Source organism: Peromyscus californicus, unplaced genomic scaffold (genome assembly GCF_007827085.1).
Source record: "Peromyscus californicus insignis strain IS unplaced genomic scaffold, ASM782708v3 Scaffold_13__1_contigs__length_99412109, whole genome shotgun sequence".
NCBI lineage: Eukaryota > Metazoa > Chordata > Mammalia > Rodentia > Cricetidae > Peromyscus > Peromyscus californicus.
In genome coordinates, this window is record NW_026294424.1 from 81,370,016 (window position 1) to 81,395,109 (window position 25,094).

Consider the following 25,094-nt stretch of genomic DNA (forward strand, 5'->3'; position numbering starts at 1 on the left):
TTTCATAGAGCTTTTAGTTTATTTGCACAAATTTGATATGTGCTGATGCTTGGGAGGGTACACACTTACACGGTGTATTCCTATGTAATTTCTGTGTATATGCATGCACATAGCTTTCATGGCAAGTCCAAGTCCAAATGCTCCTTTATGGATTATGGGACCTCCAGACCACAGCACTGTTATGTCCCTGCTCCGTTACCTAAGCCGAAGAGGAAGCAGGGCTGGGGCCCCTTAACAGCACTTGCTGCTCTCAGGGGACCTGGATTCTCTTCCCAGCATACACATGGTGGCTCGTAAGAGCTACAGTTCCAGGTGATCTGATATGCTCTGCTGGCCTCCAGAGGCACTGCATGGATGCGGTGTGCTCATATGCAGGCAAAACACTCATTCACATAAAAATAGATCTTAAGACGGGACAATACTTCGACAGTAATAATGAGACATCGAGTCCATAAGATAATCATGTTAGGACTGGAGGATCAACAGCATCTGTTCCCATCGGTTCATTTGTAAGTAGATTGTGGTGGGGGAGGAAGGAACACAGGCGTTGTGGTTCGAGTTGAACAAAGGCATTGTGGACTCTGGTTCTGTCATTGGTCACTGTGCTATGGACCAGCTGCGTAGGTCATTACAAGAAGCAGTTAAGACCAAAATTGAATGTGTTTGGTGATACATGGATATAATCCTAGCACTATGGAGGCTCAGGCTGAGACTAAGGATTGTTAGTGGTTCTAGTGAAACCTTGTCTGGGGGTCGGGGGAGGATCATAATTCTAAGAAGCACACAGTAGTACCTGGATCTTCTGTGATCATATAGTCTCTCTCTGGTACTAAGAGCCAGACACGGTGTGCTGAGTGTTGAAAACTTGAAAGTTAATTAATTTATTTATTTCTTTTCTTTTTTTTTTAAGATTTATTTATTTACTTATTATGTATAAAGTGTTCTGTCTGCATGTACCCCTACCTAGCAGAAGAGGGTACCAGAACTCATAGATGGTTGTGAGCTACAATGTGGTTTCTGGGAATTGAACTCAGGACTTCTGGAAGAGCAATCAGTGCTCTTAACCTCTGAACCATCTCTCCAGCCCAGAAATTAATTTCTTATACCATACTGTACCAATAGTTCATAATATTTAATGAACTAATTTAATAACTAATGTCTTAGTTAGCGTTAGTATTGCTGTGATGAAACACCATTGGCTCAAAGCAGCTTGGGAAGGAAAGGTTTTATTTGGCTTATGTATCCTGAATCACAGTTCATTGAGGGAAGCCAAGGCAGGAACTCAAACCAGACAGGAACCTGTAGGCAACAGCTGATGCAGAGGCCATGGAGGAACATTGGTTACTGGCTTGCTCTTCATGGGTTGGTTTCTCAGCCTGCTTTCTTACAGCTTCTAGGACCACCAGCCCAGGAGTGGCCCCGCCTACAATGGGCTGGGCATTTCCCAATCAATCACTAAGAAAATGCCCTACTGGATTGCCTCCAGCCTGATCTTTTAGAGGCATTTTCTCAGTAGAGGTTCCCTGAGTTGACTCCAGCCTATGTCAGGTAGACATAAAAACTAGCAAGCGAGCTGGACGTGGTGGTGCTCTCCTTTCATCCCAGGAGTGATTTGTACTAATACGAAGAAAGGAAGGGGTACACTCGGAGCAGCTTGTCCAAGCACTTTGCTTACCTTGGTTCTCTTGAAGCACTCCACAGGCTATCAAACAGAGGGTAGTGAACGGCAGCTGAGCCAGCTGTCAGTGGGCAGGGTCGTAAGCCTTGGAGGTGCCCGATAGGGACCAGAGGAGTATTTAAGACTTAAAGGCTGATAAAATAATTCAATTTTTCTTTTAAAATGATTAAACAAGGAAACTGACATCTTTTCCTGCAGCACACGGCCGGGAAGAATACAACCAAAACTAGTAATTTGGTGCCAGTTCCTTGGCTCATGACAGGTCACCAACAGCCTTAGCCACCATTGCGTTTATGCCAACAATGCAGACATTGGTGTGGTGAAATGATACTGTTTCATGGTGTGCTCTCCACTAAGTAGTGCGTTCCCTTCCCGCAGATCCTAATTACCTCATGGCTAACGAACGCATGAACCTGATGAACATGGCAAAGCTGAGCATCAAGGGCCTGATCGAGTCGGCGCTGAACCTGGGGCGGACCTTGGACTCCGACTACGCGCCTCTCCAGCAGTTCTTCGTGGTGATGGAACACTGCCTGAAGCACGGCTTGAAAGGTGGGCTGGGGCCTCGAAGTGCAAATGTGCGACCAGTCCTTAGCAGTGCCTAGCTGGAAAGAAAGCCTTTTCCATGGAGGCAGCAAATGAAAATCTTTCATGAATAGTATTAATGGACTTGGCCTGTGGCTCACACCTTTACTTCCCAGCATTTAGCAGGCAGAGGCAGACACATTTCTGTGGGTTCAGGACTAGCTAGCCTGCCTATAGAGCGAGCAAGTTTCATGCCAACCAGGACTACATAGTAAGAGACCTTGTCTTTAAAAAAAAAAAAAAAAAAACAGTAGAATACAGCCTGTATAGGAGCAGAATTTTAATTGACTAAAAGGACTTATAGTACGTAAAAGTACTTTTGATGTTAGAGCTGAAAGGGCCTTCATAAATAAGCAAATCAAGATGGCCGCTCCATCTGATTGACAGGGAAATAGACCTGCCTAGAATGGACTAATTACCTGTCCAGGTCATAATAAGTTGGGGCAGAGCACTGCTGGAGTCGGGTTTCCTGCTCTCTCACTTAACCAGTGTTGGGGTAGGCCCTGGTCTAAGTCTCCTTGTTTCCTCCCTCCCTCCCTTTTCAGTATTCAGTTTTTCGTTGGGATATTTTCTTCACTAATACTACATGGTTTTAAGTACTAAATCATTAAATATTATTATAGGACTAGATCACAAATTCTTTTTTAGTTTAATTTTATTTTTTATGTATATGGATGTTCTGTCTGCATGTATACCTGTGTACCATGTTTATGACTGGTGACTACAGAGACCAGAAGATGGCATCAGATCCCCTGGAACTGTAGTTACAGACAGTAGTGAGCTGCCATGTGGGTGCTGGGAGTTGTATCTAGGTCTTCTACAAAAACAGCCAATATTTTCATTGCTGAGCCATCTTTCCAGCCCCAATCACAAATTCTTCTTTAAAAAAGGAAGAACTGAGTCTTGGAAGTACAGATTTTTATTTTTGTAAATTTTTATCTATTATAAAACCATAATTTTTACATGTGTTTCTGTGTATATATCTGGGTGCACATGTGTATGGGCCAGAGATTGACGGTGAGTATCTTTTTCTATTCTCCACTTTATTTACTAGCAAAGGGTCTTTGCAGTCTGGAACTCACAGACTTGACTAGTGTAGATAGCCAGTTTGCCCAAGAATTCCCCGTCTCAGTCCTCCTTGCGCTGAGACGCAAGGGATCATGGGCCAGCCACCATGCCCACCTGGCTTTTACATGGGCTTTAGGGATCCAAACTCTGGTCCCACTTGTGTGGCAAACACTTATTCACTGAGCCATCTCTTCAGCCGGCATGGACAATTTTTAAACTAATAGCGTAGGATTGGATGCCTAGAAAGGATGTTGGAGAGAGAGAGAATGAGAGAGTGTGAATACATGTACAAGCACAGATATACAAGCACCTTGGTGTGTATGTAGTAGAGAGTATTTATGTTGGAAAGAATATTAAACTGCTGTTTTGTTTTGTTTCCTTAGCCAAGAAAACTTTTCTTGGACAGAATAAATCCTTCTGGGGGCCCCTGGAGCTGGTAGAAAAGCTTGTTCCAGAAGCTGCAGAGATAACAGCAAGTGTTAAAGACCTCCCAGGACTGAAGTGAGTCTCAGGCTGGTTTCCTTCTCTCCTTGAAAACTGGGGCTAGTGATACTGTGCACATTTTTACAACAATCCAAATCTGGAATGTTGTTACCACTAGACACTGTGAAGAAGTGTGTACTCTTGAAGGGTGCTTACTGAAGAAGGGCCGGCCATCTTCATGTCAATACCAGACATCTCTGTTTTATTAACCTAGGGAGATGTTATGACTGACTTGATCTCAGGAAAACAACTGTATTCCGTGGGTTTTAAAGCCAAGATTATGTGAGCCTCAGGGACATAGGGCCTGCCTTCAAACCTGGAAAAAAAAAAAAGGAGAGATTAGCCTCCCACAGGAATCTGGCTTAATGTTAATTGAATGAAAGCACAATTTGCCTGTGCCCATCTAAGGATCTGGTTTCTTACATAATCCACTCTAAACTCAGGTTTCATCAGCTACTAAACTGATGGGACTTTTCCAGGTGAGCGGAAGAGTGCTCTGGTCTCTGGACTACAGCACATTTACTTACTAATACAAATGCAAGGTTATTTGTCCCAAATACCCAAGACTCACGATCCCACACGATTACATGTGCAAGCACAGGTGGGGGACCTTGAGAAGGGCTTTAGTGTTACTACTGTAAGACGTGTCCTGTCCCACACTGGACCCGCCCTGCTGCCTTTGCTTGTCTCCTTAGTCACGTGGTTTCTGTGCTCTTGTAGGACACCAGTCGGCAGAGGAAGAGCCTGGCTTCGTTTGGCATTAATGCAAAAGAAGCTTTCTGAGTATATGAAAGCCTTGATCAATAAGAAGGAACTTCTCAGGTAAGAACACAAGTCAAACTTTCTTCTTGACGAGTCCTGCCAATATCATACGAAGTCAAATCATAGAAACTTGCCGGTAGGTCAGAAACACTTGATATGTGTAACAGTTTCATCAGGTCTCTGTACCACAGCTCACACACTCACTCGTAGTCCCAAAAGGGTGTTTTATACAGTGTATGTTCTCTGTGGCTGTGGCCTTTGTAGGGCAGTTCAAAATTTTGCACCACCAGAAAATAAGGAAATCTTATAACAAGAAGTTGACATTCATTTCATATGTACCATTAAAAAACATTCATGTAGCCGGGCGGTGGTGGCGCACGCCTTTAATCCCAGCACTCGGGAGGCAGAGCCAGGCGGATCTCTGTGAGTTCGAGGCCAGCCTGGGCTACCAAGTGAGTTCCAGGACAGGCGCAAAGCTACACAGAGAAACCCTGTCTCGAAAAACCAAAAAAAAAAAAAAAAAAAAAAAATCATGTAGATCATGAATTGCCTAGGTTACATTGCAAATCCCTGTCCACAAATAAAAGGCAACCTATAGAGTGAAGGAGATGTTTGTAATAATTATTATATAAATATGTTATATACATGTTCAACAAAGAATGTATGTAATAAGGGATTCTACTGGCTGGCATAGTGGTGCACGCCTTTAATCTTAACACTTGGGAGGCAGAGGCAGGAGGATCTCTGTGAGTTCACGACCAGCCTGGTCTAGAACGTAAGCTTCAGGACAATGTAGAAAGACTGTACGAATAATAATAGTAATAACAATAATAATTCTACTAAAGTAAAAAAAATGCAAACATATGAAGACAGACAGAAAATTTAAGCTTCAAAAAGGAAAAGTGAGCTGGGCTGTGGTGGTGTACGCCTTTAATCCCAGTATTTGGGAGGTAGAGGCAGGTGGATCTCTGTGAGTTCAAGGCCAGCCTGGACTACAGAGTGAGTTCTAGGACAGTCAATGCTACACAGAAAAACCCTGTCTCAAAAAAAAAAACAACAAAATAAAAAAGTGACTAGTAAACATAGAAAACGATGTGTGACTTCATCCACCATCATAAAAATACATATTAAAACACGATACAGGGGTCAGCAAGATGGCTGAGGGGGTAAAAATCACTTGTCCATGAGCCTGGTACCCAGAGTTCAAGCCCCAGGACACATATGGTTGAAGGAGAGGACCAGTTCCTGCAAATTGTCTTCTGACTTTCATACACATGCTGTAGCATATACACCCATACACAAACACATTAAATTGATACATGTAATAAAATAAGGTGATACTGGTATTTACTCAAAATAACCAAAATGGAAGGGCAGATGGTACCAACTGTTGGCCAGGTGTGATGGCACATACCTGTAATCCAACACCAGGACATAAGAAGGATTGCTTCAAGTTGTAGGCCACCCAGGCCTGCATAGTGAGACTCTGTCTCAATATGTATACATTATATATATCATATGCATGCACGTATGTATGTAATGTTAGAAAGGATATGAGGTAACTTTCTGCTGGTGGGAGAGTTAATTAGCATAGAAGATTTAAGGAACTCTTTGATACTGCCTATCAAGGCTGGGCATATGCCCTTCTCATGCAACTTGATTCAGTGACCTAGTTATCATAGCCAGTAGAAATGCATTATGTTCAGTGGAAGTGCATGAACAAAAATGGTTATAGATATTTGTAATAGCCACAGATATGTCTGTTACACAGTTAATTACAAGCATGTCTTACAGTGTACTGACCCTAGTTACAATAACCAATATAAATACATTATGTTCAACAAAATCCATGAACAAAAGTTTTCATAGAAGCCAGCAAGATGGTTCAGTGGGTAAAGGTGCTTGCCACCAAGCCTGAAGACCTGAATTCGATCCCTGGTATACACATGGTAGAAAGAAAAAACTGACTCCTGTAGACTGTCCTCTGACTTCCACACCTGTGCATATACACAAATAAATAAATACAATTGTTTTAAAGTTTTAAAATAATTTTCATAGTCATGACAATGTTTGTAATAAACCCCAAGTATCTATTTACAATAGAATAAATAAATAAATAAATAAATAAATAAATAAATAAATAGTACCATGTATATATGAAGTAACATGTAGCAGCTATGTATAGCAACATGGATTAATCCTATTGAATATAATGTTAGGCAGACTAATGAGTCACAAAAATACGTGTTGCTGCATTTACATAAAGCTCAGAAATATGTACAAAAGCTATCTTTCCTGATAGAAAAGAGACTCATCTTAGCCAGGTACAGTAGAGTAGTCAGAACCAAGCCTGAAGGGGCTTCCGAGTTTCTGGTGTACATTGCTTAATCTGGGTGCTGGTTTAATGAGTGTGTTCTCTTCATGAGCATACATCTGGTGTCTGGACATGATGGGGCATGCCTGTCATAAGACATTCCAGATGTAAGAGCTAGACTTCTACAGGAGAGTCAAGAATTTAAAGTCACCTTCAGCTACTTAACTAGTTCAAGACCATCCTGGGCTACATGAGAATCTGCCTCAAAACAAACGTGTGTGCATGTGCATGTGTATGTATAGTCGCTTAAAATGTGTGCGTGCGTGCGTGCGTGCGTGCGTGTGTGTGTGTGTGTGTGTGTGTGTGTGTGTGTGTGTATGTATGTACGTACAGTGGCTTAAAATGTGTATGTGTACAGTGGCTTAAAGTGTGTGTGTGTGTGTGTGTGTGTGTGTGTGTGTGTGTGTGTACATATACAATGGTAAACACATACTTTTTAGGCCAAAAGAAATTCAAATACAGAAGCTGGCCCTGGAGAATAGCATAAGGAAAAATATGTCATAAGAGTGTAAAGGGGTGACTAGGTCCCAGGGAGCATCATGTTGGTACTGCTGCAGCTACAAATGCCAATATTGTGTTCTTCCTGAGAAAGGGACAGAACGGGAGAATGAGAACTGACCCAGTCAGCAGAGCAGGGGCTCAACTTCATAGGAATCAAGTCTTGGGGTGGCAGGAGTCTAGCGCTCAGGCTGCAGGTAGCTCAAGCAGTGTTCCTCACCAAAACCCTTAGGTTCTAAATGGGGTCTGAAATATTAACGCTTGTCCTTGTGAACTGGATGGAGAGGGTTTTGCTATATATAATTTCATTCCATTTAACTCAACAATTAAACTCCTGAGTATGTCTAACAAATATGCATCTGTGATGCTCAGTAGAGTGGCACATGCCTTTAATTCCAGCACTAGGGTGCAGAGGCAAGTGGATCTCTGTGAGTTGGAGGGCAGCCTGGTCTACATAGTGAGTTCTAGGCCAACCAAGGCCATATAATGGGACTCTGTCTTAAAACAAAAACAAAAAGGCATCTATGTGTGTACCCAAAAAGTACATACAACAGTGTTCTGTGAAACACTACAACTTCCATACACTGTGAACAACCCAGGTACCCACCAATGATAATAAACCAGGTGTGAGAGCAAACACCTGTGAGTCTAGCCAGCACTCAGAAGGCTCAAGCAGGGGATCCCAAGTTCAAGGCCAGCATGGACCCATAGTAAAGTCCAGGCCATCCTGTCCTAGATAACCAAAACTAAAAGTAGGATGGATATTCCTATCATACAATACAGCCTAGCAATGAAAACAAATGCACTACAGTTATATACATCACAATTATCTTGTAAAATATTACACAAAATTCCAAATCCAAAGAAAAGTCAGGTTCTGTATAATTCACTACAAAGTTCAAAGATGGTTAAAGTCACTCTATGGTGGCAGAAAGCAGGGTAGTGGTTGCCTTGGGGAGGGGAGGATGGGAATGGGGGAAGAGGAAGGTTTCTAAGAGTCTTTCTCTGGTTCAGTTAGTAATTGCACATATGAATGTGGCTCTTGAGAAATTCATACACTTACACATGCATGATTTACTTATCCTTCTGTACCTACGTTAAATTTCAAGTCAGAGAGTTCTCTCTCTGACACTTTTGAAATGTGTGATGTTGGCATGCAGCCGTGCTCAGCTCCCGAGCTAGTGTGGAGAATGTTGAAGGTGCAGCTCTGAGATTGAGCTGTTGGAGAGCACTGTTGGGGCCGTTCTGCTGAAGCTCCTTCAAAGACTGTCAGAGAACAGAGCAGCACATGATTAGTTGCTGAGAGAGTTGGTAAATTTGCCAGCAGTGTGCTGCTTTGAGCTGTTTTATCATTCGCTAATATACTTTGTAGAGTCAAAGAAGAAACAAGAAACTAATTTCCGGGTCCTACCCTGGTGGTTTCCAGAGATTGAGGGCGGCCTTGTGTGAGGACTCCCCAGGGACTTACTGGAAACCAATAGAGTAGAGAGCTTTTTCAAAGCTTGATGTCAAGGTGGTGAAAGTTGTATGGCATGTCTCTGGGTCCTTTTGTTGTTGTTTGGTTTTGGCTTTGGGGTTGGAGGTTAAGCACAAAAACTCAAACATGCTACACACTACACACATGGGTTTGCCTTGGAGCTGGGTTGCATTTGGTGTTTTTAGAGGGTTTGCCTATATAACCCAAACAGGACTTGGATTCAGAATCCTCCCAAATGCTGGGGTTATAGGCGTACACCACCAAGATTGACTTCAAAAAGCTGTGTGTGTGTAGACAAGGTTTCATGGCTAGCTCAGTTTGACCTGGAATTTACCATGTGGTCTGGCCTTGCACTTGTAACCTTTCTGCTTTGCCTCCCAAGTCCTAGGATTGTAATTGTGAGACACCACGTGCAAACTGGAAAACCTAGACAGGATCATACTGTGTTAGCCCTGTTGGCCTGGAACTTACTATGAAGACCAGGCTGACCGCTAAAAGAGGTTAATAGACTGGTTTTGGAGCCATTATAGATTCATAGCAATAGAGTTCAAGGTACAGAGACAAAATTCTTATATCCTCTGCCCTGCGTGTGCACATGCAGACACACACACACACACACACACACACACACACACACACACACACACGCATGCACAGAGGCATGTCTTGGTCTGTAGTTTGCATTAGGGCTCACTCTTGTGCTGTACATTCTGTGAATTCTGAAAGTGTGTCGTTGCTCTCATTTCTTGGGTTCTATTTATGCCTCTCATTCAACTCTAATCCTAATCACTTTCCTGTCTCCCTGGTTTGCCTTTTCCAGAATATCAGCCAGTTAAAATCATAAATATATATAGCCCTTTCACTTAGTAATATACACTTAAGGTGCTCTATGATTTTTCATGGCTTTAAGTAATATACACTTAAGGTGCTCTATGATTTTTCATGGCTTAGGAACTCACTTTTAGTGCTAAATAATATTCCATTCTTTATATGTTTGTTTATCCATCTTAGTTGCTTCCAATTTTTAAGTAAAGCTGCTTTCAGCACCCCTGTGCAGGTTTTTTGTGTGGCTGTAAGCTTCCAAGTCTTTGAGTGAATGCTAAGAAATATAGTTGTTAGATCATACAGTGTTTGGATAATATAGGTGTTTAACCATCATGGGTTTTGAAGACTCTCTGCCCATTCATAATTTTCTAAATACTTGGAGTGTTTGCTTTGCTTTTTTGTTTCTGGGCTCTGTGGTGTTAAAAGCTCAGGCTTCCTGTTTCAGGGAGGGGCTGGCTAAAAAAAGGGAGTTTGCTAAATAATCACATAATACAGTAGGATACTATAAAACCAATGTAAACAAAATTATAGGAAATTATTTTTTGAAATAAATATTTATAAGCCAGAAACTATTTTCAAATTTAATTATAATGGTATAATTGCTCTTTTGTTAATTATGACATATTTGCATATATGATATAATGATATACATATATATTACAAAGTATATGTGTTTCATAAGTTATCAAACATCTTAAATCACTGGTAGATGGAATTAAAAGGTTTCATATGCATTTCTTTTACTTTGTTTTTTTGTAATAAGAACTAATTTTACCTAAGTTGTAAAGGAAATGAGCCTTTAAAACTTTGAGATCAGCCGGGCGGTGGTGGCGCACGCCTTTAATCCCAGCACTCAGGAGGCAGAGGCAGGAGGATCTCTGTGAGTTCGAGGCCAGCCTGGTCTACAAAGTGAGTTCCAGGAAAGGTGCAAAACTACAGAGAGACCCTGTCTCGAAAAACCAAAAAAAAAAAAACTTTGAGATCATCTTCAGGCTATTTACTGTACATATTATTTGGTAGGCAACTGTAGGGCTGGGTGGAGCTTGGTGGTAGAGGACTTTCGGAGCATTTGGAAAGATCGGGGTTCAGTCTCCAGCAGAGCCTCATTTTCTAGCCATATATGTGTGTATAATATATATATATTTATATATTACAATTTGCATTTTAAGAGATTTACTCATTAAATAAATGAGCTTAAATATAATTAGAAGAAAATAGTTATTTAAAAGAAAAGAATGTTACCGGGCGGTGATGGCACACGCCTTTAATCCCAGCACTGGGCAGACAGAGGCAGACGGATCTTTGTGAGTTCGAGGCCAGCCTGGTCTAGAGAGCGAGATCCAGGAAAGGCACCAAAACTACACAGAGAAACCCTGTCTTGAAAAAAAAAAAAAAAAAAAAGAATATCTTAAAGAGGTGCATGAACGCTTGCAGCCTTGTCCTATGTCTTCATGAACACAGACCAGTCATTCGAATCCGTCTATTTGCCTCAACCACAGTAGCTGCCAGTGATACTTTTCCAGCCCAGCTATCTACCTGCAGGGTTTACTCATGTGCCTCTTCCCAGAAATGTCTACTTACGAAAGTACTCTCAGGATGCCCATGCTCATCAGTGAGACGGGAGGTTTTCTCCTTGCTTTGTGCCTCATTGGAGTGCCTTGTGACCATGCTCTGTGGGTGTCTGTTGCAGTGAGTTCTATGAAGCCAATGCCCTCATGATGGAAGAAGAAGGAGCTATTATTGCTGGTCTTCTGGTGGGTCTGAATGTCATCGATGCCAATTTCTGTATGAAAGGAGAAGACCTGGACTCTCAGGTATGGGAAAACGCTGATATAACCGATGGTGTCACCCTGTGTCCTGTCTCCTCAGGGCCTGGATTGATTAGATCACACCAACCGAGTGTGAAGACATTGTAAGCATCAACACCAGGATTTCGTCTTCTCACTTGGTTGTTCCTATAAAGTTAATCTGCCTTTGAAGTGAGAAACCACTCTGCACACTTAGAGATCAGTAACAGAAAAACTCTTCAGTGTGTGACAGGTCTTGGTTAAACAAATAAGGGAGCTGGCCTCAAGTGGTAACTCTACCAGTTTATCTGTGTGGGCCCCAGGCTTGTGCAGTGTACACATACTGTCATCCTTAAATCCCCGTGAGGTCTCAGCCCCAGGTTACACTGTGAACCATTTCAACAGAGCTAGGAAACTGTAAGTCTGGCCGTTTGGGCAGATGGGAGATTTACACAGCGCAGATAATGCCTGATTTCTTGAGTACACCAGTGTTGTTCTTTTCAAATCGTTGTTACCCAGGTTCAGCTTGCCTCGATGTCAGCATTGTGCTTTTCCTGTGAAGAGCACTGGGGACTTAATGGCAGACCAGGATTTAATGATGGTTGTGACCCTCTGGTGTTCCTAGAGCCCCTTGGAGGCTTGTTTTTTGTTATGGAATGGTCCTAATGGCCAGTTGAGAGTCAGAATTGTCTTCTTTTGTTGTGGAAATGGAGTCTCAATGGAGGTCAATCTTGATGAACAGACATTAGCAGAAACTTTCTCAGCAGCCCTAAACTTCCAATTGAGGAGCAAAATGTTCTTTCTCTCAGTTTCTAACAAGCCTGGTCAGTACATTACGGTTTTCCAGTCATATTGGAGGCAGCACCTCCTTAGATAAATTAACTTTCTATAACTTATTTTTCCCAAGCAAATTTATTAGTAAATCTTTCATAACATCAGTTGTCCTGCCTCAAGTTCCTCTGCATTTCAGTGTGAATATAAAAAACATAGATTTTTGTCTTTTTCAAGCTCTTGCTTTCTTGGGTGTACTTCCTTTAATATGAGGATCTATATTAAAAGCCAGGCTCGCATAGGAGTGTCTAAAGGCTCTAAAGCCCGACTACTTAGTTTCAAAGTCTGTCATATTTTCTAGCTGAGTACATCTTGTAGTTGGTTTTGGTGCTTTCCATGTCTTGATATATACAGATAAAAAAGGGTAGTTAGAGGGGTTCTTGTGGGACATAAAGGAGTTTGTAAATACAGTTCACTTGATCAGAGCCATGCTTGAGTTAATTGCCCAATAATAAAGAGTTTTCACTGAGACTGTTTTTCACCGCTTCTGTAGGAAATAATGTGATGGGTTTGTTCCATTTTACTCAGGGAAAATAGGAAAGGATATGTTGTGTGATTTGGATTTTTAAAAAGAAATAAGTTGTGTAATGAAGTGGCAGATCTGAAAAATGAAGATGTTCCTCATTGAAAGTTGAAACAGACACCAAAGTGTTAGTATTGGTCATTTGGGGCGGTGTTGGGTATTTATATGGGTATTTAAATTGCTTTTGTTTTTCTGATCCTGTGAAACATAAACAAGGGAATAGATGTTGTTTTTTAATTATAACTATAATGGTTTTATTATTTTTTGACATTATAGTGTAAATTATATCATTTCTCTCTTCCCTTTCCTCCCTCTGTATCCTGTAATAACCCCCTCCTTGGTCTCTTTCAAATCATAGGCCCCCTTTTTAGTTGTGTTATGTGTGTGTGTGTGTGTGTGTGTGTGTGTGTGTGTGTGTGTGTGTGTGTATGTATATCCCTAAATATAACCTGCTCAGTCTGTGTACTGTTACTTGTGTGTGTGTTTTCAGGGCCGACCATTTGGTATTGGATAAGCCGCTGGTGTGCTCTTCCCTGGAAGAGACTGTCTCTCCTCCTGTCCGCAGTCCTTAGTGACCTGGAGTTCTTCCTGTGGGCTTGGGGCCTGACTGTCCCCTATCCACTGTGACATGTCTTTTGTTGCTGTCCTTGGTCACCTCAGGCTTAGGTGATCGTGTTGGGGAGACTTTGTGGGTATAGATTCTGAGTATAAATTTTTAAACTGTGAAACTGAATAGGTGACCACAGAGGGGGACATGACGTGCTGACCAAGATGGGGGAAGGTCAAAAGGTCACATGTGATCTGGAAGTGCAAAGTAAGCTCTAGGGCGGGAAGGGACAGGGCACTGGAGAGTGTGCAGTGAAACCCAGTTCTTTGCATGCTCGTAGAAATTAAGTTTAAAAATAACTTTTTAAGTTTTTCCTAGAAGAAAATAAAGTCAGTAGCAGAATGCCTGAAAAAGAGAAAGAAAATTTAAACCTTATTCTTTATGTTCACTGTCATGAATTGTCTTTTCTTTTGTTGTTATTTTTGGTGGTGATGGTGTGTGTGTGTGTGTGTTGGGCATGGAGTAAGAGTTTGTGCCCATTAGGGGAATGCTCTGCTGTTGAGCTGCACCCTCGGCCCTGTGACTTACCTTGGCTCTTCTAATTTCTCCCTTTACCATTACATTCATAGTAAAATGTTAAATGTTTACCATATACGTTCTAGTGATTGTCGTGGTTGTGTTATTTTTGAATGCCTAGAAAGCATCATTGTTTTATGTCTTGAGAATAGTATCATATTTTTTATTAACTTCTGAATATTTTCTCTGTAGGTTGGAGTTATAGATTTTTCTATGTATCTCAAAGATGGAAACAGCAGTAAAGGTAGTGAAGGGTATGTATGAAGAAATTGTGTTTCCCTTTTTCTCAGATGCAGCATATTTTTCCTTGGCTAGTTTATAACAATGTTGTATTAGCAGATTTAGTAGAAGAATTTTTGATTACATAACTTTAATGCAGTCTTGACAAAAATATCTGATTGTTGGGCCTGTGATTAAAAGGACTTTTAGGTGAATGACTCCCGGCTAGGTATTTCATAATATATATAAAGTCAATTCATTTCTCCATATTGTTTGGTTTTTGTTTTTCTGGTAGAGTCGAATACTCTAGCCCAGACTGACCTAGGGCTCCCCATGTAGATCAGGCTGGCCTTGAACTCAAGGCTTCCCTGCTGCCTCTGCTTCTCAGCATAGGATCCAAAGGTGTGAAATCACCATGTCCAGTCAGTTCTCTAATAACTTGAAGTAGGGCTTGAAAATTTGGACAAGCTCAGCATTGCTGTGCCCTACCTATGTCCTACTGTGGGAGGCTGAGCCTGGATGACCAGAAACTCAAAAAAAGAAACAAGCCAGGCATGATGGCGCACACCTTTAATCCCAACACTCAAGAGGCAGAGACAGGCAGATCTCTGTGCATTCCAGGACAACCAGAGCTACATAGAGAGACCCCGTATTTAAAAAAATAGAATAAATGAACGGGGGCTGGTGAGATGGCTCAGTGGATAAGAGCACTGGCTGCTCTTCCAGAGGACCTGGGTTCCATTCCCAGCACCCCATATCGTGGCCCACAACCATCTGTAACTCCAGTTCCAGGGGACTTAAGGGTACTGTACACACTTGGTGCAGACATCCACAAAGGCAAAACATGCATTCACACAAAATAGTTTTTAAAATATCTTGACCCTTATGAAAGCCTTACTAATGTGGGTTGTTTTTCCCACTTTTGAACCACTGACTCTTCCTTGTTGAGATGTCAAAATAATGATGTATCAAGTGGGACTTCTGGTTCAGTGTGTGTGTGCCCAGCAGTCTCACACTTTAGGAAAAGCTCGGATGAAAGATGTATCTTGGTATTTCTATCACTTCTCTTACTTCTATTTCTGCCATTATTTTTTCCTCCAGGGATGGTCAGATTACTGCAATTCTAGACCAGAAGAACTATGTAGAAGAACTCAACAGACATTTGAAGTAAAGGATGAATAAAATTCTTTTGTTGGGGTTTATTAAGAGAGCAAGGAATCAGAAAACAATGAGCAATGAAGACCCATTTGGTCAAAGTTCAGCAGATTCACAGAAAAATCCATTTGCCATTCACAGAGCTAAGTACTGGATAAGTTAGGTAACTTTTAGTGGAAGGCAGTAAAGGATTATCCTGAGATTGTAACTCTGGAGGTTAAGTAAGTATATTCGATTAAGAATTATAAAATGTGACCCGAGTGCATGATCCTGGCCTCAGATAAAGCACCGACCACAGTACTGGCCTTGGGTAAGCCATCTCTCTTGTTCCCGTGCCTTTCTCACTCCCACACTCAGCTGATAGAGTCGCTTTCCCTCTCTGCTTTCACTTCCACTCATTTATCAAGTACTCGCCAGACACTTCAGACTCTCCAGAATTACTTTAATATTCTCCTCTTAAAATCGGCTTAATAATTTTAGGAGGATAACTAACATTAATGCAGCCATTAATTATTATCTTGTTTGTAGCTTACAGAGCCTTTGTAAGGTCTGTTATAAAAGCCATCCCCCCCATACCCCTCTGTCTCTTGAGACCCTGTGTAGTCTTGGCTGCCCTAGAAATTGCTATGTAGACCAGGCTGGCTGCTGGCTTTGAACTCATGGAGATCACCTGCCCCTGGCTTCAAGTGCTGGGATTAAAGGTGTGTGCCACCATGCCTAGCATAAAAGACATTCTTAATTGACTTAAAATGTAGATATGTTTCTATAGGCACAAAGGCAGAATACCCTCTGCAGGTCTCTGGTCTCATTAATAGAATACTTTTAAAATGGACTGGGGACTGGAGAGATATCTCAGCAGTTATGAGCGCTGACTGTCCTTTCCAAGGATCCAGGTTCAATTCCCAGCGCCTCATAAGGACTCACAACCATCTGTAACTCTGGTCCCAGAGGCTCTGATGCCCTCTTCTTGCCACTGCAGGCACAGGCACACATGTGACACACAACATAATACAGCAAAACACCCACACACATTAAATAAAAACAAAAAATAAGGAAGGACTCAGAAGGGAACTCAGGGACAATTTTTCAAGAGAAAGCCCCAGGCAGGCAAGCCCCAGATCTTGACAGCTGCTGAACTGCAGAATGGGGAAAGTTACGTCTGTTGCAATATACAAGTAAGGCTAAGTTACACATTCTGGGAAGGGGGAAAAAAAGAGCTGTTGGAAGGCATTCCTTACCATTCTACTGAAGGGTGCAGTCTTGCTCTTCTCACAGAGTATGTGAGTGTGAGTGCAAAAACAGTATTCTGGCCTATAGGGCCAACCAAGGAAGAGATGTTTACTCCGGCTGTTTTCTTTAGTCTGGTGGTCTAAAGAGTTGCTCTGGGTTGCCTGGCTGTGAGGATGTGTCTGAGGTGGAAGGGTGATAGCTGACTGCATTTCTGTCAGTTATGTTCTTCTGACCTTAGCTCGGCGGGGCCGGGAAGAAGTGGCCAACAGCAACTGTTTCTGTGTGTTAACCTTTGACTTCTGATTTTGGGCTAGTTGAAAGGCAAAGCCCATGCCATTGCTTTATCTTTGACCTGGCAGTTTGTTTCAGCTTCTAGATCTGTGTGAACTGCCTGGAAGGCCAGTCACAGGGGTTTATTCTTAATCTAGCTGGGAAGGCTAGCACTTGAAAATAAGTTAGGAGCAGCTTGGGGATTTTCCACAGGAGTGCTTGATATTGGCCTCCTTTTTATATTTGTATTTATACATGTATGTTTGGTTTTACCATGATATTCTGGCTGTTATTTGTCGCAGAGGAAGCTGGCATATTGATACTCCTATTTCAAATGTTCCCTAAGGAAATGATAGTGACAGAGGACCCTTCTACTCCTGCCTAGGGTCCTCTATCAGTGTCCGTATAAATTTGAGTAGTCCTGGTTCCAGCTAGGAAATTCAAGAACAATTGAAACATATTTTCTCTGGGGATTAAGAAGTAAGCATGGCCATAATGATCCGTCAACGCCAGTCAAGCAAAGATGTGCTTATTTGATACCCAAATATAAACTCGATTCTTCCTTACCCTTTCTATACCGCAGTTTCTCTGTCTGTAGTCAGACACCTAACAGAAGCTGTAGAAAGAAGTAAATGGTTGAGTGCAGTGAAACCAGTGGAAGAGTGGTCGGTGTGCACGAAGGCTGTTGGGTCTCCTATAGGGAGAGTTAGGACGTACCGTGTGTTCATCCACTCTTTCATTTCACTCAGCAAATACTGGATACTGCCTCTGTGTCAAGGACACAGCAGTTACGGGCGGAGCTCCTTGTATGCGGTCTCAGCGCATACAAGTCTGGCAGCAGTTGAGTGCATTAAAGAAAGTTTTGGGATATAGAGATGATCAAAACGCCTGTATGAAAAATCACAAACTCATTCTGTATAATTAATGTGATCTAGTTAAACTTGTAAAGAGTTGATATGGACTGCTAAGTATGATGGGGGTTAAGGTTAGGAGGGCACGGACAGGCTGTTGTACTGGTTTTCAGAAGAGACTGTTCTGTTCTTCTTGTCTTGATAGTGCTACCGTAAACAACCTGCAGGCAAAAGTAGACGCACTAGAAAAATCCAACACGAAACTGACAGAGGAGGTAAGTGTTTTGGAAACTATTTGACCTATAAATTTAATAATATAAATTAGTGAAACCAATCATGCCTATTACCGTGTGAAAGGATGATAATCGGCGCTGGTTACCGGCAGAAAAGTCACGAGCCATGGCCACGACTACCAGAATTACAGAGAGCTTTATTAGAGGAAAGGGGGGCGGGGGCTGGTGAGAGAGAAAGATGGTGGCCTGGGGAAGAGGGGAGCAGAGAGAGAGTGTGGGGTCTGCATCCGGCTTTTTAAGGTGCATACATCGCCCCCAATGATGTAAGACACAAGACCCAGGGCTGCGCATGTACAGGAGTGAGGGCAGGATCCTAACACCGTGGACATGAAGGATTTGACCCTTCAGATAAGAACTGCTGTAGGACATAACTTTTGTTCTGGCTCGGTAGTCACTCATTTTCCCAGTGAGATTAGATAGAATGCAGCGTGATACTCAGAATTCAGGAAGCATTTTGGCCACCGTTGATGTGGTACAACTAGACAAAGACTGCCCCTCTCCCACCTCTTTTAGACAGATTTCTCTGGAACACTGATGTGTGTTCCAAGCTGGCGAGCTCCTGACCCCTTCATCCTGTCTGCTCTTGAGCATGTCTAACACAGGCAGAGCTGGTAGGAATACCAGCGATGCCTGCTTCTTGTTATGCTTCTTACTGTCATGTGCCCCTGACTAAGCTGGTCACTTGACCTCTGAAAAAGCCCAGTTCCCCCACTGGCAAATGGGGGTACTTATACTTCCTCTTTCAACTCCATGATGACTCTGGAGATTAGGCAAGAATATAAATGTGGAAGCTCTTAGAAAAGTCCTTAGAATAAGAAGAGGAAATTAACCTGATGGTTGACATCTGATTAGTAGGCTAAATCTGTAGCTTAGCCTTTGTTTAATAGAAGTAGATGTTTTCATCAAGATCTTAAGTAAATGAGCCAGAATGCAAGCTCATTTGCTGTTTCTAATCGTCCTGTTAGGCACAGTGAGATAAACGTGGTTTAAATAAATTCAGTGCACTAATTAGGAGTATGCTAATTAGCTTTTGTTTAGAACTTAGAGAGAGAGAGATAGGCAGGATAGATAGATAGATAGATAGATAGATAGATAGATAGATAGATAGATAGATAGATAGATAGATAATATATAGTTGCTGTCTTTTTTGAAACACAGTCTTTTTTAGCTCACCCTGGCCTTAAACTTAAGCCCTCCTGCCTTAGCCGCCTAAGTACTGAATTACCTATAAAAGGTCTTTGGAGAGTTCGCAGTGTGACTCCCATGACGGGAAGTGAGTACTTTTTTAAACCTTTGTTTAGATATTGTTTCACAATCTTCTGTTCATTTGTTTTTGAGACAAGACCTCACTCTGTGAATATTTTAGAAGCATTCTTAATAACTGTGTTTAGAATGTAGCCATGGAGATGCTCTGGAATCGAACAGTCTTACCACTGGGGCATAGTAAAAAGGTAACAGCAAGAGATGATTGAGTGAATGAATAATGTGTTCTCTGTGTAAGCATGAGGACCTGAGTTTGGATGCTCAGTCCCTGTGTGAAAACCAGGCCTGGCAGCACACATTTGCAGCCCTAGCCCTGGGGGATAGACACCGGCAAGTCCTGGGCCTCACTGGCTAGCCGGTGTAAGCCAAAGCTGGAGTGTTAGGTTCAGAGAGAGACCTTGTCTCAAACAGTGAGGGAGAGAACACTAAAGGGAGACTCCCAACATGAACCTCTGCCCTGCACACACACACACACACACACACACACCCGTGCACATACATCCAAAATAGAAGTATTCCAGAAGCAATATCAGGTGATTTTAATTTCTGTTTTACCTACTTGAAAGATACTTCCCCTATGTTCCTCATTAGAACACTTACTTTGCTGCGACTGGATCTCACTTTGTAGTTGAAGCTAAAGAGAATTTACTAACCCAGCCTCCAGAATGGTGGGATCACAACATGCACCAGATAACTGACTTGAGAACAATTTTAGTAGGTGATAGATAGCTTCCTTTAGCTATAGATTCCGAAGAACATTCAAGCCGGAAAATTATGCCTTAGCAGATAATAATTATTCTATTTAATAAAAGAATAAAAGGGTTTTTGGTTTTAATTTTGGTCAACAGCTTGCCGTTGCCAACAACAGAATTATTACCTTACAAGAAGAAATGGAACGGGTTAAAGAGGAGAGCTCCTATCTACTGGAATCCAGCCGGAAGGTGAGTCCTGAGTGGGTTCTAAGACTTCGTGGAGCGGACACTGCACTGGTGTGAGCCTCGGGGAGGCGGCCGGTCCTGGACGCTGGCGCCTGTCGATTACGCTTTTCCCCTGGCCTCTGTGTAACCCAGAACAGGGTACAGCGCTTGGAAGCTGGCACCTGCCCTGCCACAGCTCATCATTGCTTCCATTTGTTTAGAGACTCGGAAAGTCTCATTGAGGCTCTTGTTTGTGTGCGCTAATAATTTATACTGTGTCTAGTGGTTAGTCTGGATAATGGAGCTGGAGAGGTGGCTCAGCAGTTAAGAAAGTTATTGCTGTTCCAGAGGACCTGGGTTCAGTTCTCAGTTCCCAAATGGCAGCTCACAGTTGTCTGTAGCTCCAGTTCTAGATGATCCAGTTCCCTCTTCTGCTCTCTGGGATCACCAGGCACACAGGTGTGCACAGACATTCATGTTGGCAAAACATTCATGTCATAAAATAATTTTATTTTATCTGTTGCCACTGGGAAAGGTTAGCGTGCAAATGAATTTTCTACATAACAACACTTGCAAGGACCAAGCTTTTGTTTTGTTTTATGTGGGAGGGCTGTTTGTTTGTTTTTTGGTTTGTCTGAAACAGGTTTCTCTATGTAGCCCTGGCTGTCATGGAACTCACTCTGTAGACCTGGCCTCTAACTCAGAGATCTGCCTCCTGAGTGCTGGGATTAAAGGTGTGCACCACGACTGCCCAACCAAGGACCAAGTTTTTATATAGTGCAGTGTTTCCGGATATTTGATTACAGTGTATAAAGATACGTTGCTCTGATTGGTTTAATAAAGAGCTGATCGGCCATTAGCTAGGCAGGAGGCACAGAGCATGCTGGGAAGAAGGATAGTTGTCAGCCAGGCACAGAGGAATCAGGAAAGCAGCATGGTTAGTACAGAGTAAAGGTAATAAAGCCACGAGGCAGAAAGTGAATTAATAGAAATGGGTTAATTTAAGTTGTAAAAGCTAGTTAGTAACAAGCATAAGCTATTGACTAAGCTTTTATAATTAGTAATATATCTCCCTGTAGTTATTTGGGAGCTGGCTGGCAGGACAAAAAAATCCACCTACAGTGTAGTTTTGCAAACTTATTTTATATTGTTCAGTTCTGCCTTTTTATCTTTCTTGTTGTTACTCTTTGAGACAGAGTCTCACTGTGTGACCCAGATTGACCTCAAACTCTTGCCTCTGCTTCCCAAGCGCTGGGCTTGCAAGTGAGCATACCTGTGTTCAACCTCCATAGGGAGCATAATGTGATGCTTTCAGTCCTGATGATGGTACTCTGATGATGGTACCCTAATTGTTCTAAATTATGATAGTGTTACTTTAGGGGAATATTCTAACTGATAGATCTGTCAACTGTGAGCGTAGGGTTGCTTGTTGTTTGTTCTCTGACTTCACTGGCCTCTTTCCTTGCTACTGCTAGTGTTTCTAGAGGTATAAATGAGATAAAAGCAGTTTCCTATATATTAGTATTTGACTTTTATGCATGGCATCGTTAAAGCAACTGTAAATGCTCAGAAGAATTTCCCGAATGGCCTCCTTCCTTTTTGCCATGATCTTTGGACAGCTACATGTGAAATCTCTGGGAAAACAATGGAGTACCACCCAAACCTCTGAAGCAGCTCATGTTTTGCAGTGAATCAGGGTATCGGGGTTTTGGGTTTTGTTCTTATTTGTTTTTGTTTTTTGTTTTGAACCATGGTCCCATGTAACCCAAAATGGCCTAGAACTTGGTATATAACCAAGGATGGCTTCGAACTCTTAATCCTCCTGCTTCCACCTCCCAAGTGCCAGGGTTAAAGATCTGAGCCATCGCTCCCGTTTTATGAGGTGCTAGGGATTGAATGCCAGGCTTCGTGCAAGCCCAGTAATCGCTCCACCACCTGCACTGTGTCTCAGCCCATTATTTTGTTTGTTTGTCTGGGTAGGTGGGGGGTGGTTTTGGTTTTTTGTTGTTGGTTTTTGTTTGTTGTGTGTGTGTGTGTGTGTGTGTGTGTGTGTTTCTTTCTTTTCTTTTTTTAGACTGTGTCTTAGTCTGTAATCCAGGCTGGCCTCAGACTCTCCACAGTCTTCTTGCCAGGCCTCCAAGTGCTCAAACTACAGGCGCTGGCAACCAACCATACAGCCATGATGGTATTTTCCAAGACTGATGTGGGGAATCTCCACCACCAGTTTTGGGAACTCTCTTTTGGGTTGTAAATGAAGAGACAGCAAACTTCCAATTCAACATGACCTTTTAAATATACTCAGCTTGAATTTCTTCATTGTGTCTGCTGATTTGGTGCAGAGTCTTTAAGTCCTTAAACATGTGCTCTTATTTACCTTCCCAAGGCTCCTAAGCAAGACAGAACTGCCGAAGGACAAGCGCTGAGCGAGGCGAGAAAGCATTTGAAGGAGGAAACGCAGTTGCGACTGGTAAACCTCCTTACGTTCTGGTAGCCGGGACACTCGAGAAGGCCGGGCTCAGGGGAGCTTCTAGTGATGAAGCAAGGTCCCGTCGCCCAGTAATGCGCCCCTGATTTTACAAGCCCTATAAAATTATTTCTTACCTTTGCCCACTCTGTGGTATCTCTAAGAATGTGGAAAGTTGAAAATGAGGGGTGGTTTTAATTAGTACTAATTAGTTACTTCAAGGTAAGAGTACATGGCAGAGGGGCTGGAGAGATGGCTCAACAGTTAAGAGCACTGGCTGCTCTTCCAGAGGACCTGAGTTCAATTCCCAGCAACCACATGGTGGCTCACAACCATCTATAGTAGGATCTGATGCCCTCTTCTGGTGAAAAGTTGTGCATGTAGGCAGAGCACTCATACACATAAAATAAATCCTAAAAAGAAAAGAGTGCATGGCAGAAATTGAGGTTTTCTAAAAATACAACCTTCTTAATGCACTTTAAATAACTAACATTTACTCTCTGTATGATTGTAAATTAGATATTAAAATGTTTTCCATAAGAAGTATCCTAGAAATAATATTAGCATGTGGTAGCATGATTCATTTTTATCATAACTATTTAAAGAAGGAACACCTGATACAAAATTTAAAAGTTGTTACATGCTTGTACCACATTAAGAGACATGAAACTAAGACGGTCCAAGGTGTGCCCTGGACACAGCCTGAGTGCAGAAGAGCTCCAGTCTGTATCTTTGCTCTGCTAAATATTGCTGCTGTGATTATGGTAGAAGCTGGAGCTTCATATGAAGTGATAAGATTTCACTCAGCATAATTGACCATTCCCAGTAACTGAACTGTTTGTTATTCCAGGGATCTCAGCTATATCAGGAACATCCCAGCAAATGTTCCTCTCAATCCTAATAGTTGTTATTACTATTATTTTGTTGTTTTCTGAGACAGGGTTTCTCTACGTAGCCCTAGTTTTCCTGGAACTCAGTTTGTAGACCAGGCTGGCCTCCAACCCAGATATCCACCTGCCTCTGCCTCCCGAGTGCTGGATTAAACATGTGTGCCACCACCGCCCGGCTCTTAATAGTTACTATTAATGTCACTTATCAATTATTATTATTAATGTATCTTAAAACAAATACCTTCTACGAAAATACTCAGCATTGAGGGTGTTCATCTACTTTTTCTTGTGAAATGCTATGGCATTTACTTAAGGAAAGAGTGTAAGCAGTTTATTTGCTTTGGGGCAGGATGTTGAAAAGGAACTGGAACTCCAGATCAGCATGAGACAGGAGATGGAACTGGCTATGAAGATGCTGGAGAAGGATGTCTGTGAGAAGCAGGATGCCCTGGTGTCTCTGCGGCAGCAACTGGACGATCTCCGAGCTCTCAAGCATGAACTTGCTTTTAAGCTGCAGGTAGGGAAAAGACAAGGAGTAGACTCCCTGGCTCTCAGAACTCCTGGTGCTGTATTTAAATTTAGTGTGTGTTTAAATCTAGGTTCCACATGAGAGGACATGTGATATTTGTCTTTTTCTTCCTTCCCATTATCCTCTTTCCTCTGGTCCCCACTTCCCCCTAGACTCCTCCTCTCTCCACCTAGTTCTCTTTCTACCTTTATATTGTATTTCTCCTTCATATAATATTGAAATATATTTATAATTTATTTAATATAAATATTTGTGAGAGTGTGTGTAACACAAATTAGACTTAGTGTATTTTGGGCGGGGGATGGAAGGGTGGGACCTGGGATGACTGGGAAGTGAGTGTAATCAGGGCGTATTATGTGAAATTCTCAAATAATCACTAAAAATATTGTGTTGTGAAAAAAGCTGCAGAGATAAAAAAAATAATATAAATGTTTGTATCCTACAATGTCTACTTTGCAGTGTAGCATATCAGCTGAATTGTAAACTGCATTAGATCTTTAATGGACAGAAAAATCGATGAGCCTCCTGATAATGTGATAAGCTTCATATAATAGTACTTATTTTAGCAAAAATGCTTCTTGGTTTTCTTTTTCTACCTAGAAATTAACTGACACACAAATGTAGATCAGTTCCCTTTATTTCCTGTTTGCAATTATGATTAAAACAGACATGTCCCATAGATCTGTACAATTCTTCTCTCCCAGAGCTCAGACCTAGGAGTGAAACAGAAGAGTGAGTTAAACAGTCGCTTAGAAGAGAAGACCAATCAGATGGCTGCCACCATCAAACAGCTGGAGCACAGGTAACCGACCGCGCTGTTTCCGTGACGCCTCTGAGAACAGGCTCCGCCCATGGAACCTGCGGAAGTAGATGCCACCTAAGGCAGATACGTTGGTTAAATTTTATCTGTGTGTGTTCCACGATGTTCCTGAAACATTGTTAAGAGTGGTCTATATAATAGACAGGCTAACGTGGAATGAATCTCACATCCCTGCACCC

General features: G+C 42.1%; 1 protein-coding gene across 8 annotated transcripts in view; it reads left to right on the forward strand.

Moving 5' to 3' along the window:
* The window catches only part of Rufy3 (RUN and FYVE domain containing 3), a 79,932-nt gene that overhangs the window by 40,565 nt on the left and 14,273 nt on the right, over nucleotides 1–25,094 (forward strand). For all 8 annotated transcript variants that reach the window (XM_052735322.1, XM_052735323.1, XM_052735326.1 and 5 more), the window contains 11 exons: nucleotides 2,057–2,230; nucleotides 3,715–3,832; nucleotides 4,535–4,636; nucleotides 11,441–11,564; nucleotides 14,207–14,268; nucleotides 15,335–15,400; nucleotides 17,945–18,014; nucleotides 20,144–20,236; nucleotides 22,596–22,679; nucleotides 23,916–24,083; nucleotides 24,800–24,897. In XM_052735322.1, coding sequence (XP_052591282.1) covers nucleotides 2,057–2,230; nucleotides 3,715–3,832; nucleotides 4,535–4,636; nucleotides 11,441–11,564; nucleotides 14,207–14,268; nucleotides 15,335–15,400; nucleotides 17,945–18,014; nucleotides 20,144–20,236; nucleotides 22,596–22,679; nucleotides 23,916–24,083; nucleotides 24,800–24,897 — 1,159 coding nt within the window. The remainder of the gene's footprint in view (nucleotides 1–2,056; nucleotides 2,231–3,714; nucleotides 3,833–4,534; nucleotides 4,637–11,440; nucleotides 11,565–14,206; nucleotides 14,269–15,334; nucleotides 15,401–17,944; nucleotides 18,015–20,143; nucleotides 20,237–22,595; nucleotides 22,680–23,915; nucleotides 24,084–24,799; nucleotides 24,898–25,094) is intronic.